Raw genomic sequence first — 20,521 nt, 5'->3', positions numbered from 1 at the left:
GACCAAATCCTCTGCCCCAGTTGCTCTGTCCCAGACTGGAACAACAGCTGCCCCAGTTAAACTCACCCAGGTCTAATAACCCTGGTCAAGGAGAGCTGAGGGTCTGGCTAAGAGAAGAAACAGTATTTGTCCCTACCAGAGGTGGCTGAGCCTGGACCATCTGCCTCTGGGGGAGACCCAACTTGACCACACAGGGGACACTGAAGGGTATCAGCGGGAGGCGGTCCCAGTGGGTCCCCTGTGACAGCACCACCTAGAAGAGGAGGAAGAGATGTCAGGGGAGGATTACAGCTAAATCATCAGATCAGGAGCCCCCATGCAGGCCTTCTGCAGCACTGAGCTCTCCTCGGGACCCACTGTGGAGGGGACAAGCTGCCTCCATCTGGGTGATGACATTGACAACAACCATGACAGTGAGAGCAAGCATTTAGTGAGCCAGGCCCTCTGCTAAGGGCCTTCCTGCATTATTTTATCAAATCCAACAAGCCACTGGGCTAGCCACTGTCCTCACTCCCCTACTTTACAGATGGGGAAATTAAGGCTCCAAGACGTCAAGTAATTTGCCAAGGGTCTCAGAGCTGGGAAGCAGTGGTCCTTGGATCCTAAGCCTGGGCTCTCCCAAATGCAGCCCACCACCCCCCCCAACCACAGTGAGACAGAGCCATTCTCCATGTGGGAGTGGCCCAGAACAGTCCCCTGGGGAACCAGGGGGGTCAGTAGAGGCAAAACGGAGCAGGAGGAGAGTGGGTGCCATTGTTCTCTTCCCACATACATCCCCAATGCCACACCTGGGTGAGTTCCAGGGCTGGTCTGTTTCTCTTTCAGGCCTTGGCTCAACTACCACTCCCTCTGGGAAGCCCTCCCACCCACTCCGGCAGAGTCAGGCACCCCCCAGCCCCACTCGTGCTCCCCTACCCCAGCTTTGGCCACTCTGCTTTGTTGTGTGTTCCTTGGGGACGGGGCCCAGGGCCCCATAGGGGTAAGTGATGAATGAATGAATGAATGAATGCATGCATGCAGGCATGAACGGAGAGGCCTGTCAGGACTCTAACACTAGCACAGGAAGAGCATAGCGGTGAAAAGGTGGGACTCTGGAGTCACAAAGACCTGGGTTCAAATCCTGCTTCTACCACTTGTAAGCTGTGTGCCCTTAATCTCTCTGAGCCTTGGTGTCCTTGCCTATAAAATGGACGTAATAGTACTGCAGTACTTAGTTCATAGAACTGTGAGGATTAATTTATGCAAAACCCTTAACATGACACCCTCTATAGAGAGGGACTTAATAAATAGCAGCTCATTATCATCAGTCATTATCATCACTATTGCTTGAAAAGTCCTAGAGACCATCTCTTCCAATCCTTTCATTATAGATGTGGTGACTGAGGTACAGAGAAGTCAAGGAACTGGCCTAAGGTCACACAGCAAGTCAGTGGCAGAACTGGGACTAGAACCCATTGCCTGGATTATCGGGCCACTGCTCTCTCTGCCACTCCTGTGGACTTGGGGGAAAGTATGAGGGGTGAAGGGAGGATGGAGGGGAGAATAAGACATAATCACTGATGCCAGGTCCCCTGCTGCCTGGAGCCCACCTATCAGGACCCTTCAGGAACTTCTTAAATCAAGGAGGGTGGCTTCAGGCAGCAGCACCTGAAGCAACAGATGTGACGGCAGGACACCCAGAAAAATCCTCTTCCCTGGTCTGTCCCTATAACCCACTGCTAAGTTCAGGGCAGGCCAGATCTTGTCAAGTACACACTCCCCTGAGGGCAAGAAGCTGCAGCCACAGCTGCCTGGGCCAATTTTCCAGGTACCATTCCTTACCCGCATCCTGGGTCCTAATGGGCCGGCAGTGGGGACAGGAGACTGTGCCATTGCCTTTTGGGACCGCCTTAGGGGACAGAACATGGTATTCGTGGCCTGGGGAAAGAAACCAGAACTGTCAGTATCAGCCCTGTGGATGGATGCAAAATAGAGGAGGATTCTGGAATAATGATCTCCTCTTCCTCCAAATGGTTTTAATAGTCTCTGTCTCTCTCTCACGTGTGCACACGGTGAGTGTGCATACACACATCATGTGTAAAATATGTACATATTTAAGTATGACACACATACACACATATACGTCACCGAACATCTTTGTGTCTGTTTATTGTAAGCTTTTTCCAGACTCCTATTCTGTTTCATCTCAGATCCTAGAACCAGCTGAATCCAGTAGCAACCAACACACCCAGGCTAAGTCAGGATTTGAAAGCAGGCCAGGAAGAAATGATAAGCAAAGCAACAATAAGAAATGAACAAGTGATGCTATTCCCCACACCCCGACTTGCTGGTTTGGATCTGAATGGCTCGGGCATGGGGTCAGTGGTGTTTTCTCCCCATGCTCTGAGTGGCTGTAACATGGGGATAAACATAGCGCCAATTTCACAGGCTTGTTGGGAGAACTGAACGGGGCTGTATCCGTGTCGTGCTCCGCCCAGTGCCTGGCAGATGGAAAGCAGTTGATGTTATGAGAAAGCTGGGCGGACTGTGGCCTCCTCACCCAGCCCCACCACCTCCTGCCTTACCCACCCCTGAGTTTCAAATAAGGCCTTCTGGGTGACACCTGAAGCCACTGTGGAGCGGTCTCATCATCTCATTTCCCTCCTGTGCTGTTCTGGCTTTGTGTACGTGGAGCTGAACGTAATTGCTCTTATTTTCCCGACGCGACAGATGAGGAATCTGAGGGTCAGAGAGGCTCTCAGAGCCATTTTCTGTGAGACTGACTTCAGAGTCTTTGGTTTTGACTTCTATACTCTCTTCCTCTCATTGTGTTGGAAGCATTTCTCCAGGTTAAGCTCACTTTTAAGGGTTGAGATCACCTTTAAAGGCTACATAAAACCTCATCCAATGATATCATCTCTTTCCTTTTGCTAGTAAGTCCACAGAGAGATTGTCCGGTGAGCTTGGAGGTGTTCCTGCTACTGTCGTTTCTAACTCCTTAGCCTCTGTCCACTCCCTTGTTGCTCCATGGAGCAGAATGTGCCTCTGGCCTCTTGCCTTGTCCCCAGAATCTGAGGTCAGCAGCCCTCCCTCTTCTGCAAGGTGTCTGTGAGAGATGATGCCTTTACTATAATTACCTATTGGTTATCATCTTCTCTGCTACAGTCAGATTCATGAAGGTGAGAACCATATCCATATATATATATATATATATATATATATATATATTTATGTATTTTTGAGACGGAGTCTCACTGTCACCCAGGCTGGAGTGCAATGGCATGATCTTGGCTCACTGCAACCTCTGCCTCCTGGGTTCAAGAGATTCTTGTGCCTCAGCCTCCCAAATAGCTGGGATTACAGGCACCCGCCACCACACCCAGCTAATTTTTTTTGCATGTTTAGTAGAAACGGGGTTTTGTCACATTGGCCAGGCTGGTCTTGAACTACTGATCTCAGGTGATTCTCCCACCTCGGCCTCCCAAATTGCTGGGATTAGAGGTGTGAGCCACCACACCCAACCCATATTTTTGTGTTAATGTTATAAGCACTTGAAATGCTACCATGTGTCATCTCAAGTCTTTACTCTGTGCCAGGTCCTGTTTCCTGAGACACAGGGGCCCTCTGGAAATGAGAACCTGAAGGAAGCCAGGTGCAAATGGCACATCCAATTCAGTGTCCACCCTGTATGCTCCGAGCCGGAAAAGCGCAGGTGATCGGAACTTCTTTAGGATCGACCAGCTGAACAGACTTCCCAGAACCAAGCATGGGCCCTGGCAAAGGGGAGGCATCAGAAAGTGTTTGCTGAATGAATGAATGAATGAATGAATGAACAAGTGCACCGAGATTCATGGAGGCAATGCTCCCTGCTGGTTTTCATATCACAGAACTGATAGAAAATGATATTTGAATGGCCCACTGGGTATATGGAAAGGGCTTCTCATAACAGAGGAGCCCCCGCTGACGCCAGGAGCTGCACCCATCCCGGCCCTCCCTCCTGACCTACCTGTGTATTGGCCCCGGAAGGTGACCCTGTCTGGCCATCCAGCACTGCCCACCCCTCTCTTTCCATCCCGAGCTGCCTGTGGACTGTCCTTGGTGGTCTTGCTCTTCTCAGAGAACAGTGGTAGGGAGGGCAGCTCAGATTCTGAACCTGGGGTAGAAAAAGTGGGGCATCAGAGGGGGCAAGGGGTGGGGGTCACATTTCTCAAGGAGTGGGTATGCCATGAGTTTAGGCTCTGGGGTGGATGCCTGGGTTTTAATCACCAGTCTCCCCCTTAGGACTAACAGCTGGCATTTCCAGAACCCTGCCCCCATGCCAAGCGCTAGTCTAGACGCTCTGTGTATGCCGTGTTGGGCACCTTCACAGCAATCCCATGATGTGGACACTGTTATAACTACATGGTGAGCTGTCCCTTTAACTGCTCAGAGCAGGTAAACAACTCAGCCAAGGACAAGTGGAGGGGAGCTTGCTGATCCCAGCTACTGACTCCAGAGCCCTGATCCTTTAGCACATCCCCTGCGCTCACTGGGCTTCAGCGCCCTTATCTGTGAAATGTGGATAATATGACCATCTTGCAGTGGAGGTTAAGCAAGACGGCAGCTACAAAGCCCTTACAGACACCCTACACGCAGTAGGTGTGCAGGACGTTAGAAGTGCTCTGTGCTTCACAGCACTATAATATCCTAAAACAGATGCACAAAAACCCTTCACCAAGTTTCCTTGAATACTGTTGCTGTGGTCCCTGACCACTGAGCCAACATGCTCAGACTGTGGCCTCTGGAAATCAGCCTTTGCAGGTGGTCACTTACTCAGGGACAGTCGGAGCACCTCCCGAGGCACTGAGGAAGACCTGGCTCGCTGCCTTCCTGGAGGGACAATCTGCTCTTCACCTCTAGGCTCACCAGGCAATCTCTCTGTGGATTTACTAGCAAAAGGAAAGAGAGATGATGTCATTGGATGAGGTTTTGTGTGGCCTTTAAAGGTTATTTGTGAGAAGTTCAACCTGGAGAAATGCTTCTAACACGATGGAAGGAAGAGAGTATAGAAGTCAAAGCCAGACTCTGAAGTCAGTTTCACAGAAAATGGCTCTGCGCCTCTCTGACCCTCAGTTTCCTCATCTGTCAAGTGGGGATAATAACAGCAATTACCTCAGAGGGTTATAAAAAGATTAATGAGAAAATGTTCATAAAACCCTTCATCAAGTGCCCTCCCATAGAAAGACTCAAAAGAAGCCAGCTGATTTTATGTCATTGTCATAAATGAACAAACACCGAATTAATGGGTGAGAGTGAAGGCATCCTGGCAATGTTCTAACTCTTTGGTTGGGTGGTGGGTCCAGGGATATTCATTGTATTATTCTTTATTATTATTATTATTGAGACAGAGCCTCTCTCTGTTGCCCAGGCTGGAGTGCAGTGGCACAATCTCAGCTCACTGCAACCTCCGCCTCCCGGGTTCAAGCAATTCTCCTGCCTCAGCCTCCTGAGTAGCTGGGATTACAGGCGCACACCACCACGCCCAGCTAATTTTTGTGTTTTTAGTAGAGACAGAGTTTCACCATGTTGGTCAGGCTGGTTTCGAACTCCTGAACTCGTGATCTGCCCGCCTCCGCCTCCCAAAGTGCTGGATTACAGGCATGAGCCACTGCGCCCGGCCTATTCTTTATTATTAACATAGAGGTTTATATATTCTTTTGTGCATCAAATACTGCACAGTGAACAAATTCAACAGTGAATGAATGAATGAGTGAGAGAGGGATGTGGCAGTGCCTGAGTCCATATGTCTGGGGAGAGCCAGAGGCCAGCCAAGACCATCTTCTGTAGCTGCCACCAGGACAGAGGTGGGAGTTTTGAGGTCACCCACCTGCCATAATGGGAGGCCCAGGTGGCTGGGGAGTCTGCTGGCCAGCCGCGGGTCCGGGCGGGGCGGTCAAAGGCAGATGCTGGGCGTGTCGGGCTGCCCTGGAGTGGCCGGTGCAGGCTGTCCTCCAGCCGCAGACGGAGCCGGGACACCTCTTCTTGCAGCTCACAGATGGCCTGGCTGGGGTTGGAGTGGAGACAGAAACAAAGAACAGAGGCATGAGGAACAGAGCTGCAGCCACCCGAGTATGCCAGGATGCGGCAGCCTTTGTCCCTTCACAGCAGGCACAGGGTCTATCTCTGCTGTCAAATGATTCTAGAACTTTCCTGTGTGACACTTTTCTTGCTATACAACTTGACACATTTCTGAGTTCATGTCCCTGTGCATTCAGTGAACAAAACAGAACCTTTCTTTGAAGTTTTCTCTTCCTAACACACGGGGTCTGAGTGGCTGTTCAGGAACACCAGTGACAAATTCTCGAGATGGAGACAAGGATGCAGCATAGAGAGGGCCCTAGCTACAGTTCTGCCATAAAATACCAACCTTCACTCTCTGTCCAGGCCCAGCTCCTCTCCCTACCACTGTGCAAGCCCATCTCTCCAGACCTGGCAGAAGATGCTTGTCCACCATCTCCCCACACAGACAGTGAGCCGCCAGCGGACAAGAAAGAAGCGGGCTTCCTGTCTCATAACCCCTGAGGCCCTGCACCTTGTGGATGCTCAGGAAACAGTACTGCAGTGGATCTGGGTTCTGAGACAGAGCAGAATAAAGCGCTGTGAGTGGAGAGCGGACAGGGAGACAGCTCGATGCTTCCTAGCACCACCTGAACCGGGAGGGCTGACTAAGAGCAGGCTGGAAGCTGTCTGCAAGACTGTAGTAAATCCTAGTGAAACCCCCAACATGGTCCAACCTCCAGCCACCAGCACTGAGGGAGTAAATCCTGTCTGTGTTTCTCTCCAATCAGTCCCTGCATCTTCAGGGTCTCGTTTTGTGGGCATTGCTGGCACCGCAGCAGACAATCCTACCCAGATACCCCTCCCCACAAGACCCCCTCAACCACGGAGCAGCATTAGAGCCAGGCTCAGCAAAGCCACCCTCCAGGCGGATGCAGGCTCCACATCTACTCCTTGGTCTGGCTTCTGGGGTGGGAATTCCCACTGGGGCCGTTCTTGCCTGGTGGCCCCTGGACTCCTGGGTGAGTATCCCCTGGTGCCGCCTCCAGCAGACATGAGCGCTCAGATGACTGTGTCAGAAGGAGTGGAGGCCTCTTCCTGGCTGTGCCCCAGCACTGAGTGTGTGTGTCTGAGGGCAGCGGGTTCCCTTGGTAATCCCCAGGGAGACGCTTGCTGGTGTTTCTGAGGCAAAGCCACGAGAGCAAGGGTGGGCGGTGACTACTGGAGAGTGACATCTCCCCGCCCCCAGTTAACTCCTGCAAGGGAGAGCTCTGCCTCCTAGTCAGAAGGCACTAAAAAAAAAGACTTACCAGGCCGGGGGCATGAGTCAGCCACTTGGGTATCTCAGTCTCTCTGATGTAACTCTTTAGTTTCTTACCGAGTGCCAGCAGGCACTTAACATTCATCTTTCTCTGCAAACTTACTCCCCTGTCTCTGCACATGGCAGCAGCATCTACCTGACTAGCCAGACAGAACTCTGAGTCACTCTAGATCCCCTCCTTCCCTGAACATCCCTGAAGTTAATTAGCTACCAAGTCTCATGGGCCCAACTTCCAAAATACCTCTTCCCAAATGAATCCCTTCTTCCCCTCTGTAGGGGCCCTCCCTGAGAACCCAGTTCCCATCATCTCTCTCCTGGATGTGGCAGCCTTCTCAGCAGTCTCTTGGTCTCCGTTCTCACCCTGCCGGTGGCCAGAGAACTCTAAAACATATACCTGCCTACGCTACGTCCCTGCTTAAAATCCCCTTCCCTGTCCTCTCAGCCTTTGTGCACTCATGGAATATGCAGTGAATGTCTCCCCTTACCCATGGCCTTCAGGCCCTGTAGGATCTCCCATAGGTCTCTCCTCTCTACCCCTCTCTTCCTTTACTGCTCAACACTCCACCCCCTCACACTAGAGGATCTGGCTGACCGTTTAGCTCCTCCAAGGTGATGGGCACTCTCTCACCTCTAGGCCTTTGCACATGCCATTCCCTCCACTGAAGATACTCTTCTACCTCTCTTCCTTCTGATGTCTGCTGAGATACCACTTCCTCCAGGAAGCCCTCCCTGAAGCCTCTAACCGGACCAGATGCTCCTTCGCTGTGCTCCCACAGTCCTTTAGTCCTCTGCCATCATGGTATTTATCACAATGGAGGGCACTACTGCCTGTTTCTTTGTCTGTTCATCCTACAAGATGGTAAGCTTTACGAGGCCTAAGACAGAGTCTTGTCCACTATTGTATTCCCAAGGCCTGGCATACCCTAGACAAACAAGCCTCTAATTCCTCCACTGATGTCAGGGGAGGCTGCAGGGGTAGACTTACTAAACTCAGACAAGGAAGCCAAACACCAGCAGCTGGACACAACTTTGCACGTAGGCAACATGACAGCCTCATGCCTGTTCCAGCCAAAGAAACCTTGGCTGGGCCACCACCGAGCAGTCTCCCCAGCGCATCCCGGGACAGACACCCACTCCAGCAAGGGCGTGTGAGTGATCACTGGCCAAAAGCAACTAAGAGGAGGTGTGAGAGAACTGACCAAGCAATTTTACCATTTCCGTTCAACCAAGGAAGTGGAACTTTCTTAGTAGAAAAAATGCACACGAACCAAAAAAAGAAAAGAAAAACTCAGAAGGCAGTAGCTTCTTGGTCCATACAATCAATGGGCAAATTGCAGAAAAGATAGCCCTAGAAAGGACAGGCTTGTCTCGGAAAGGAGATGATGGAGAGAGAGGGGAGAAGTGTCAGCACCAGAAAGGTGAATCTTTAGGTCATATTCCACTGGCTGGAGAAGTGTGTCCTCGATGTCTAGATCAATGAGGTCCCACAGAAACACTGGGAGCTGGGAGGCAGGACACCTGGGTCCGTCTGCTCCTACCACCACCATCTGTGTGAGCTGGGCAGGTCTCCACCTCCACCTGCTAACACGTCGCATCACGCTCCCATCTGTATGATGAGCTTGAATCCCCAGGATCCAAGTGTCTAACTTACTCTCGCCCTGCCCTGGTGAGCAGGAAGCTGGGGATGGTCTCTGTTGGTCCACGGAGTAGAGGCGCAGCGGCAGGGGCGGGGGCTGGGGGTGGGCTGATTGTCTTCTTGGGAAGGAGCTGTTCAGAAATCCGTTTGTGCCCCTCAAACTCTGAGCCAGGAACCGCTAGGGAGGCAGAGAGAGAACCCAAAGTGAGTTTAAGCAGAGAGAACTTCCAAGCTCACACTTGTGCAGGTGGAATGATGGGGGAAGTGAAGAGACGGTGCCTAGTTCAAGGTCACAAAGGAAGTTCCTGATGAGGCCAATGACCCACACTGACCTCCAAACCAGAAGATCTAGATTTTGCTGGGAGTGTGGGGTGCTGAGCTGGGCCTGCCCCGCTGTTTCTAACCAGAACCCCTCCTCCCACCCACCATGACACCATCCGAGTCTTCAGGAACTTCCCCTGCAAAGAATTAATCACTTCTTCACTTGGGTTCCCCAAGACTTGATCACCTTCTCACCATGTTGTTGTGGGGCTGGCTTCAGAGCCTCCTCTGAAATTATAGTCACCTCTTTCCATGTATGCATGTTTCTGGGGAGAGCATTAATAACTTTTAACGAATCTCCCAAAGGGATGGGTGACTAAAGGTTAAAAACCACTAATCCGGCCCCTGCATTAAAAGCAATGAACTGGCCAGACATGGTGGCTCACGCCTGTAATCCCAGCACTCTGGGAGGCTGAGACGGGAGGATTGCTTGAGCCCAGAAGTTTGAGTCTAGCCTAGGTAATATAGAAAGACACCATCTTTGCAAAAAAAAAAAAATTATATATATAAAAAAATTAGCTGGATGTGGAGGTATGCCCCTTTGGTCCCGGCTACTTGGGAGGCTGAAGCAGGAGGATCGCTTGGGCCAGGGAGGGCAAGGCTGCAGTGAGCCATAATGGCGACACTGCACTGCAGCCCGGGTGACAGAGCAAGACCCTGTCTCAAAAACAATAAAGAAATAAATAAAAAATAAAAGCAATGAAACCCTTGGAATACTACTCAGCAATATAAAGGAGCTAACTATTAATACACAGAATAATCTAGATAAATCTCCAGAGAATTATGCTGAGTGAAAAGCCAATCCCAAAAGGTTACATAGTATATGATTCTATTTATAGAACATTCTTGAAATGATAAAGTTATAGAAATGGAGAACAGATTAGTGCTTACCAGGGGTTAAGGACAGGCTGGGGGCAGGAGGGAAGTGGGTGTGCCTATGAAAGTGTAGCATGAGGCTTCTTGTGGTGATGGAACGTTCTGTATCTTGACTGCATCAATGTCAACATCTGGCTGTGACATTGTACTACAGTTTTGCAAGATAGTCTCACTGGGGAAAACTGAGTAAAGGCACATGGGATCTCTGTGTATTATTTCTTATAACTGCATGTGGATCTACAATTATCTCCAAATAAAAAGTTTAATTAAAGGCTGGGCGTGGTGGCTCACACCTATAATCCCAGCACTTTGGGAGGCTGAGGCGGGTGGATCACTTGAGGTCAGGAGTTTGAGACTAGCCTGGCCAACATGGTGAAACCCATTTCTACTAAAAATACAAAAATTAGCTGGACGCAGTGGTGCACACCTGTAGTCCCAGCTACTCGGGAGGCTGAGGCTGGAGAATCACTTGAACCTGAGTGGTGGAGGTTGCAGTGAGCTGAGATTGTACCACTACATACCAGCCTGGGGGACAGAGTGAGACTCCATCTCAAAAAAAAAAAAGTTTAATTAAAAACGTTTTTAAAATAATGAACCAGCTGGGCGTGGTGGCTCATGCTGGTAATCCCAGCACTTTGGGAGGCGGAGGCGGGCGGGTCACAAGGTCAGGAGTTCGAGACCAGCCTGACCAACATGGTGAAACCCCATCTCCACTAAAAATACAAAAATTAGCCAGGCGTGGTGGCGCGTGCCTATAATCCCAGCTTCTCAGGAGGCTGCGGCAGGAGAATCTCTTGAACCCGGGAGGTGGATGTTGCAGTGAGCAGAGAGTGCACCATTGCACTCCAGCCTGGACAACAGAGCGACACTCCATCTCAAAAAAAAAAAAAAGAGGAACCTTTTAGGCAAAGCTAATCTGAGGTGTCAGAAGTCAGAACAGTGGTTATGTTTGGGAAGCAGGTAGTGACTGAAGGGGACTTCAGTGAGGTTCTGGGGTTCAGATCATACTGAGTTTCTTGGTGTCTGTTCACCTTATAAAAACTCATCAATTTAAGTTCTTTTTGGTGGTTTTTAATTTCAATAAATAATTCATGTGTATTTCTAAAGGTCAAAAACTGAATCACATATAGATTTCATAGACATGGAAAGTGTTTATAGTACAATTTAGTGAAAAAAGGAGGTCGCCAAATATTCACATATAAAATGATCTCATTTTTTGTTTTTTTTTATGTTTTTTGAGATGGAGTTTTGCTCTTTCGCCCAGGCTGAAGTGAAGTGGTGCAATCTCAGCTCACTGCAACCTCCACCCCTGGGTTCAAGCCATTCTCCTGCCTCAGCCTCCTGAGTAGCTGGGATTTTAGGTGCCCACCACCACGTCTGGCTAATTTTTGTATTTTTAGTGGAGATGGGGTTTTGCCATGTTGGCCAGGCTGGTCTTGAGCTTCTGACCTCAGGTGATCCACCCGCCTCAGCCTCCCAAAGTGTTAGGATTACAGGCGTGAGCCACCGTGCCCAGCCTCATTTCTGTTTTAAGTATAGTCACGCATCACTTAATATTGGGTATAAGCTCCCAGAAACACATTGTTATTCTGTTTCCCCATGTCACAAACATCATAGATTACCCACACCTATTACATATGTGAGGTAGATGGAATAGCCCATTATTGTAGGCTACAAACCTCTACAACATTGCCTGCTGAATACTGTAGGTATCTGTAACACAATGGTAAGTATTTGTGTATCTAAACATAGAAAACAGACCATAAAAATATGGTATAAAAGATTTTTAAAATGGTACACCTGTAAAGGGTCCTTACCATGAATGGAGCTCGCAGGACTGGAAGTTGCTCTGGGTGAGTCAGTGAGTGAGTGGTGAGTGAATGTGAAGGCCTAGGACATTACTGTACACTGCTGTAGACTTTATAAACACCATACACTTAGGCTAAATTTACAACATTTATAAAAAAGTTTTTTCTTCAATAATTAATCAAGTTTAACTTACAGTAACATTTTTACTTTATAAGCTTTTTAAATGGTTTTTAATCTTTTGACTCTTTTGTAATAACATTTAACTTAAAAATACATTGTAAAGTAAAAAATATTTTCTTTCTTGATATCCTTATAAGCTTTTTTCTATTTTTAACTTTATTTTAAAAAACTTTAAAAACTTTTCTGTTAGAAACTAAGACAAACACACACACACACACACACACAGACACACACATCACAGACACACACACACATTAGCCTAGGCCTGTATAGGGTCAGGGTCATCAATATCCCTGTCTTCTACCTCCACATCTTGTTCTTCCGGGGCAATAACAGCACTGTCATCTGTGATAACAACACCTTCTTCTGGAATACCTCTCGAAGGACTACCTGAGGCTATTTAATAGTTAACATTTTTAGGCCGGGCGCGGTGGCTCATGCCTGTAATCCCAGCACTTTGGGAGGCTGAGGAGGGCGGATCATGAGGTCAGGAGATCGAGACCATCTTGGCTAACATGGTGAAACCCCGTCTCTACTAAAAATACAAAAAATTAGCCGGGCATGGTGGCGGGCGCCTGTAGTCCCAGCTACTTGGGAGGCTGAGGCAGGAGAACGGCGTGAACCTGGGAGGCGGAGCTTGCAGTGAGCCGAGATTGTGCCACTGCAGTCTGGCCTGGGTGAAAGAGCGAGACTCTGTCTCAAAAAAAAAAAAAAAATAGTTAACATTTTTAAAATAAGTAGAAGAAATACACTCTAAAATAATGATAAAAAGTATAGTAAATACATAAACCAGTAACAGAGTCATTAGTTATCAAGTATTATGTACTGTACATAATCGTAGGTGCTATACGGTACTTTTTTTTTTTTTTTGAGACAGAGTCTTGCTCTGTCACCCAGGCTGGTGTGCAGTGGTGCGATCTTGGCTCACTGAAACCTCTGCCTCCGCCTCCTGGGTTCAAGCAATTCTCATGCCTCAGCCTCCTGAGTAGCTGGGATTACAGTCGTAAGCCACCACACCTGGCTAATTTTTGTATTTTTAATAGAGATGGGGTTTTGTCATGTTGGCCACAGGTGATCCTGGCCTTAAGTGATCCTCCCACCTTGGCCTCCCAAAGTGCTGAGATTACAGGCATGAGCCACCATGCCCGGCCTGTACTGTACTTTTTTTTTTTTTTTTGATACAGAGTCTTGCTCTGTCACCCAGGCTGGAGTGCAATGGCACGATCGCAGCTCACTGCAACTTCCACCTCCTGGGTTCAAGCAATTCTCCTGCCTCAGCCTCCCGAGTAGCTAGGATTACAGGCACCTGCCACCATGCCTGGCTAATTTTTTGTATTTTTAGTAGAGATGCGGTTTCACCATGTTGGCCAGGCTCGTCTCGAACTCCTGACCTCAGGTGATCCACCCGCCTCGGCCTCCCAAAGTGCTGGGATTACAGGCAGGAGCCGCCGCACCCGGCCGGGACTGTACTTTCATGTGACCGGCAGCGCAGTAGGTTTGTTTCCACCAGCATCACCACAAACGTGTGAGTGAAGTGTTGCTCTGCACTGACTGCAACATCGCAACCAAAGGAATTTTCAGCTCCATGAAAATCTTATGGGACCACCGCCGTGCACGCTGTCTGTCGTTGAACAAAACGTTGCTATGCAGTGCATGACAGTACGTGTAAACAAACACACATTTACATCGGCACAGAGAACAGCTCACAGGTTCTACACCAAAACGTCAGCACTGATGGTTTCCAGAGTATTTTTTTTCCTTTTGTTCCCTTTTGTCCACGTTATCTGTAATTTCAAATTTCAGTACAATGAACCTGGCTAATATGTCATATCCTAAAGGGTTCTGCAAGTTTTTCTATTTGATTTTTCAATCCATGCAGTTCTGTCCAAGTCAGACTCCTGCACTCACCCATCTCGGCTGCCAGTGTCCGCTCCAGGCTGAAGTTGGGTGCCCTCTGCCGGAGAGGCCCACTTGGGCTGGAGAGGTACCTCTGTGCTCGGCTCCGGGGTGTGCTGGGCTCTGTGGCTCTTCTGGGAATCAGAGAACCCCTGGCCTTGGGGTAGGAAGCTCCATCCCTGGGCACAGATGCAGCAAAGGGCTGGGCTAATGTTGCTGCTGTGCTGGGGGACCGTGGAGGAAGGGACACACAGGGGTCACACAGAGTGAGACACTCAGGTGGCAGCATCTGAGCCCCTCCACATGCTAACCCAATAAGCTCCCACCCTTTGTAACTTTGCATCTCGGGTGGTACAATATTTCCAAGGACACACACACATTAGATGCCCAATTCTTTGTAAACTGTTCACTGGCCAACCCAATATGCAAAATAATAAAGCTCAGTTTATGTGTAGAATACATACAGAGAAATAGGATTTCTAATCCTTCCTTTGCATGCACCCTTGGGTTGCCATGTGGGCCTCCTGAAGGGCCTGCACCCAGCTTTGGAGGCTCCATCCCTCCACTCTTCACCCCTGTCCCCTCCGCCTTCTCCCTTCCCTTTGGGTTCCATGTAGCCACCCTGAGTGCCCTTTGTCCTTGTCTTCTGTTCACCTCACAGTGCCCTCCCTGTAGTTTTTAATTCATTCACCCATTCATTTGCTCAACAAAAATGAATTTCCCAGTCTGTCGCTAATTAGCTATGTGAGGCTGGACTAGTTACTCCCCTCTCTGAAGCTCTGTTTCCTCTGTCCATAACACAGGAACAAGAAATCACGGTTAGGGGATGAAATGAGGCCCTACGAATGGACAGACCATCCTCTCTTATTCTGGGCCATCACAGGCACTGTGATTCCCAGGCTGTCCCAGGAATGTGGCACTGACGGGACAATGGCGGGATCCCGGGATACCTGATGTGGGAGAGCCGGTGCTCTGGAGTCTGGGTGAGGGGTGAAACTCTGCTTGTTTCTGAGCCCACAAAGCCACTGTCTGTCTCTGGGGACGCCATCCAGGTCTCCTGAAAGAGGCAGTATCCCTTTATGTCTGAGGAATGTGTCCAAGGCACACTGGGAAGCCCTTCCCAAATCATGGCCTGGCCTCACCTCCCAGAGGCTCACACCCCAGGGATGCTGGCCCAGCTCCCAACAGCCAGGCCCAGGAGTGAGGGCTCTCAGGCTCTCAGGCCTCAGCACAAGAATCTGGCTACCCAGCAGGGACTCTGCACCCCAGGAGGACGCTCAGCAAGTGCTGCCTCCCTGAGGGGTGGCAGCCAGAGCCCTTGGGAGAGACAAGGCCATGGACAAGGACTAGCAAGGGGAGAGGGAGAAAGCCTTATTTCCAGTGTCTCCTGGCTTAGGCCTGGAATACTATGGTCTTATCTGACAGTGGAAATGCTCAGGCCCAAGGCTTTGGAAAAACGAGACCATCAAATATGTACAGGTCCTACCCGCTGGGTTTAACACACGGCACAGAGAACATAAACAGAGCAACACAGGTGCCTGCCCTCGCTGAGTTCATGTCTAGTGCAGAGAATCCTGACCATGGGCTCATTAGGACTACGGAAGTGTGTGTGTGTGTGTGTGTGTGTGTGTGTGTGTGTGTGTGTGTGTGTGTGTGTGTGTGTGCATAAGTGCACATGCATGCATATATATGCATTATTCTATGACAGTCACATTTCCATAGTGGCCTGTGACTTTGCAGCAGTGATGTCTGCTCTAAAGAGCGTAGAACTAGTCTCTCCAGCTGTGATGGGCAGGCTCAGAGAAGTATAAGCAATGGGTTGCAAGCTCTCAGAGGAGGAACAAGAGCTCCGGAAGAGGGACAGGTTTGGGGGGTGACACTGAGCATAAGTCCTGCATGTCAGGTGGGATTGTGGCTGGCAGGGACAGGAGCAGCAAGTATTCCAAGAAGGAATAGCACAAGGAAAGACCCAGAAGCAGAAAGTTGAGAAGACCCAGGAATGACCCTGAGGTTCTGGGCCCATTCCCCCATGTGGATACTTACCTCCAGGTGGGGCCCACCGCCTCGGTGCAAAGGCTTCTGTGGAAGGCGCTCAGAGATGCCGCTTCCCTCCAGGCTGGTCATACTACTTTGGTGGGATGCTGCAGACTTGGTGCCTGGAGGGTGGGGTGGCACGCCAGGGCCTGGAGGGGCTGCCTCAGCCTTGCCCAGGCCTGACATGTGCCCGTCTCTAGCCAGGGATGCCTGGAAACCTGGTGGCTTCACAGATACCATCTTCTCCATGGCCTCCCTGGCATGGGAAGAGAAGACCATCCTTGAGTTCTGCCAGGCAGCCCTGACGCAGGGGTTGGCCTGTCCTGGGAGCCAAGCAGCCCAGGGCACAAGCTCTGGAGTCAGACATCCCTGGCTGCCCAGCCTGGTTCTGCCACCTTCTAGCTGTGTGACCTAGGGCAAGGCACTTCCCCTCTCTCAACCTCACTTTTCTCAACTATAAAATATGGATGCCAACAAAACCCACCCAACACCAAACAGGAAATGTTAAAGCAGCATTTCCCAGACTTAAGGAGTTTGCATACCACCTTCCCTATTTCAGGCATTTCCATAAACTTCCATCTACTCCAAAGATTTTAGATCACTATTCAAAACAGAAGATCAGTGTGTCATGTGACAAACAGAAACTAACTTTGAGGATAAATATAAGAAACCTGAATATTATCATATACTAGATAGATCCACTTGCCTGCTAAATGCTCTAGGCCTTCTGTGCTCTCATACTGTCTCTCTCTCTCTTTTTCCACAGAAGTTCAAGAGAGGCATTAAAGACACCACAGCTCTCAGTAAACTATCACAAGGACAAAAAACCAAACACTGCATGTTCTCACTCATAGGTGGGAATTGAACAATGAAAACAAATGGACACAGGAAGGGGAACATCACACACCGGGGGCTGTTGTGCGGTGGGTGGGAGGAGAGGGGAGGGATAGCATTAGGAGATATACCTAATGTTAAATGACGAGTTAATGGGTGCAGCACACCAACATGGCACATGTATACATATGTAACAAACCTGCACGTTGTGCACGTGTACCCTAAAACTTAAAGTACAAAAAAAGAAAAAGAAAAAAGACACCACAGCACTAACTGAGACTTTCTCCTTGGCATCATTAGAAGGTCAGAGACAGAAAAAGAGAATGATATTCTTTTTTCTTTTTTTTTTTTTTGAGACAGGGTCTCACACTATCACCCAGGCTGGAGTGCAGTGGCCCGATCTCAGCTCACTGCAACCTCCGCCTTCTAGGCTCAAAAGATTCACCTGCTTCATTCAGCCTCCCAAATAGCTAGGGCTATAGGCGTGTACCACCATGCCTGGCTAATTTTTGTATTTTTTGTTGAGATGGGGCTTTGCCATTTTGCTCAGGCTAGTCTTGAACTCCTGGACTCAAGTGATCCACCTGCCTTGGCCTCCCTCAATGCTGGGATTAAAAGCATGAGCCACTGTGCCCAGCTGAGAATAATGTTCTTTAATACTGCATGTGTCCTACTGAAAATCATGTCCCACACTACCCAAAATCATTTCGAGGGCTATCAGTGGTATACATTCCACACTTGAAGAGGCAGGACAGGTAAGCCATGTCTAAACTGTGAAGCGCTGTCTTATTCACTCTGACAGTGATCACCCCTGTGGTTTTAGGGTGGAACCAAACATTCTGCAGGAAAGGCTCAGTGACTTACTCCAGGGGAGCCCCATGACTTTTCTCAGCCTGCACCGGGCACTGCCTTGGGAGGACCCTGGTGGCCTCTGCTTTCCCTGGAGTTGCAGCCACCCCATCAACTTCCAGGGAGTCACCTCCCCCCTCTTCCTCCTCCTCCTCCTCCTCTCCTTCTTCCTCCTCCTCCATTCTCATGGCTTCTGGGAGAGACTTCACACTGAGGTACCTGCAGAAGAACACACAGAGGGGCATGACCTCTGCCCAGTGGGGGACAGCCAAGATCCAGCTGCTGGCCAGACACCCTGGTCAGGTCCAGGTGGCACTCACCGCTCCATGAGGCCATGGTAAACTTGCTCCATCTGCAGCTCCTTGTGCCTGAGTCGGGCCAGGGGGTCCTGTGGCCTGTCCTCCACCTCAATGTTGCCAGAGCTCACCTCCACATTTACGTGCAATGGGCAGGGGCCAGTGCTGGCGGCGGCAGTGGTGGTAGCAGGCTGGGGTCAGAAAGACGGACAGACAGAGATTCAGCAGACAGTTAAACACCACTTTTAAGCACTTACCTCCTGCCAGGCTCAAGCTGTGGGCTGAGGGGAAAGAAGCACATTAGACTCACTAAGCCCACCACCCTTTTATGCATGTGTAAACTATGGAGACTGGGCTGTGTGGTCTTCGATACTGGCTGCCATGAATTGAGCACCTGCTATGTGCCAGGCACCATACAGATATCATGTCACAACAATCCCACCAGTACCTACGATTATTACAACCCATTTTATAGACAGGTAACTCACGCTCAAATGATTTGCCCAAAGTCAACAGAAACAAGGAGCAGAGTTGAGATTTAAACCTAGATTTCCTGCCAGAGTTAACTCTCCTGACCCCCATCCATTCCAGCATGGCCACCCCAGCCCCCTGCAATACCTTCACTGCAGGAGCATGAGGGTCCCTCAAGATATTGTACTCAGGTTTTCTCCCCATTCAAGCGTGTAGTGGCACCTGGTAGAGTTTTCCTACCCTCTAGGCCAGAGCACAGCACAAGATTTTCCCCAAACCATAGGGCCAGCATGACCTCAGCTGTCAGGGATGTCCTACCAGTGTCCCACCCTACCCAGCATGCCAGGCTCTCTTTCCTGCTCCCATCCTCAACAGACAAGTCTTTGCAGCACAGGCAACAGGAGTTGGGAGGCATAGAGACCCCATCACTGTCATCTGTGTGAATGCACTACACTCAATTTGCTCGCCTGTAAAACGGAGATAGTGATTGTCTCTCAAGGGGTCGTGGTGTGGGCCAGACAGCCTTCTACAAAGCCCCTTTCGTGTAGGGCTCTTGTCTAGGTTTCACCCCATTATCCGTGCAGTACTACAAGCTAGAAACCTGGAGCCATCCGTGTCTCCCTTCCCTCTCACGGCCACTCCAAGTCCACTCAAACATACCTTCCCAACCTCTCTTAAGTCCACACATGCTTCTCCATTTGCCCTGCCACCTCCCCAGCCTCAGACTGGCCTACCCACAAGTCATCTTATGTCATCCCCTGCCAGAAAATCCAGCAGAGTTTAAGGCCATGCTCTCTATGTGACCCACAAGCCCCTACATCATGGGGCCCCTGCCTGCCTCTCCAGCCACATCTCAGACTATTTTTCCCTTCTCTTCCCATACTCTAGCCACAGGGCCTTTGCACAAGCTGTTTTCCCTGCTGGATGGGTTTTCTCTTTCTGTCTCTAGTAATTCCTACTTAGTCTCAGGTCTCATTTAAACATGACTTCTTTAGGGAAAGCTTCTCTGACCTCCTCCTCAAACTCAGTCATGTTACTCCTGCTACTCTCACAGAACCCCATAATTCTCCTTCAGTGCACTGACCAAAATTATAACTAAATCACTGTAACCAGTTCAACTCTACAGAAAACTCTGTGAAGGTAGACGCCACCTTCCCTGCCACCTCCCATCCCACTGAATCCCTACCATGTGTCATGGTACATGGCACACACTTCATAAATATGTAATATTTACATATTTGGCACACACTGGCGTATGGCACACACTTCATAAATATGTAATATGTACTGAAGAAATGAATTAACAAAGAAATGAATGCACGAGGGAACAGCCCAATATGGTTGAGCCAAGAGGTACCTCAGGGCAGGAGGTCTTGATGGCTGGCATGGGGGCTTGTCCAGAAGGAGCAGGCAGGTGCGTTGGCTGATGGAGGCAGGGCAGGGCTGGGGTGCGGTCCAGAGCTGAGTCTGACCCGGGCGGCTCAGGCTCTTGCTGGGTCTGGTCTATGTGTTCCTTCAGCTCTTCCAGGCAGCTTCCCAGACGGTATATCTCTGCCTCCAGCTCCCTGGAATGCAGAAACATCAGCACCAGGAGCCCAAGATGGCAGCCACATCAGGCAGGTCCAGGAACAGAGTATCAGAGCAGAGACTCCAGGGGATGCCCCCTTAGGGTCCATTTAATATCAGCCTTTAGATGATGGTGAGAACTCAAAATAAGCAAGATGAAAGAAGGTTCCATTGGGAATCAGGAGGTCTCAGCCCAAGTCCCCTCTGCCATCCACAGGCTGTGGGACATTAGAGAAATCCCACCCCCATCTAGCCTCAGTTTCCCCATCATCCAATAAGGGTTTCAAGGCATCTTCTCAGCACGTGGGTCCAAAGGGACTCAAATCTCAGCTTTTGATCGTGCCACCATTTGGATATGTATACTAATTAGGATAAGATTTCTCTCTATTCCCCGTGTACAAATTATAAGGACAAAGT

The 20,521-nt window shown here is 49.7% G+C and overlaps 1 protein-coding gene across 10 annotated transcripts in view; it reads right to left on the bottom strand.

The window, feature by feature from the left end:
• The window catches only part of AKNA (AT-hook transcription factor), a 62,466-nt gene that overhangs the window by 5,725 nt on the left and 36,220 nt on the right, over window positions 1–20,521 (bottom strand). For 8 of the 10 annotated variants that reach the window (XM_034928913.3, XM_063594252.1, XM_014346262.4 and 5 more), the window contains 12 exons: window positions 19,896–20,103; window positions 18,092–18,258; window positions 17,787–17,990; window positions 16,098–16,344; window positions 15,005–15,111; window positions 14,067–14,278; window positions 8,988–9,150; window positions 5,846–6,022; window positions 4,792–4,907; window positions 3,986–4,132; window positions 1,822–1,917; window positions 137–253 (listed from right to left, as the gene is read on the bottom strand). In XM_034928913.3, coding sequence (XP_034784804.2) covers window positions 137–253; window positions 1,822–1,917; window positions 3,986–4,132; window positions 4,792–4,907; window positions 5,846–6,022; window positions 8,988–9,150; window positions 14,067–14,278; window positions 15,005–15,111; window positions 16,098–16,344; window positions 17,787–17,990; window positions 18,092–18,258; window positions 19,896–20,103 — 1,961 coding nt within the window. The remainder of the gene's footprint in view (window positions 1–136; window positions 254–1,821; window positions 1,918–3,985; window positions 4,133–4,791; window positions 4,908–5,845; window positions 6,023–8,987; window positions 9,151–14,066; window positions 14,279–15,004; window positions 15,112–16,097; window positions 16,345–17,786; window positions 17,991–18,091; window positions 18,259–19,895; window positions 20,104–20,521) is intronic. The other 2 variants (XM_055117720.2, XM_055117722.2) reach the window with 1 other exon arrangement.

The sequence above is a fragment of the Pan paniscus genome, chromosome 11, assembly GCF_029289425.2.
Source record: "Pan paniscus chromosome 11, NHGRI_mPanPan1-v2.0_pri, whole genome shotgun sequence".
NCBI lineage: Eukaryota > Metazoa > Chordata > Mammalia > Primates > Hominidae > Pan > Pan paniscus.
The sequence above is the reverse complement of the archived record's forward strand: the minus strand, read 5'-3'. Positions and strand labels throughout refer to the sequence as shown.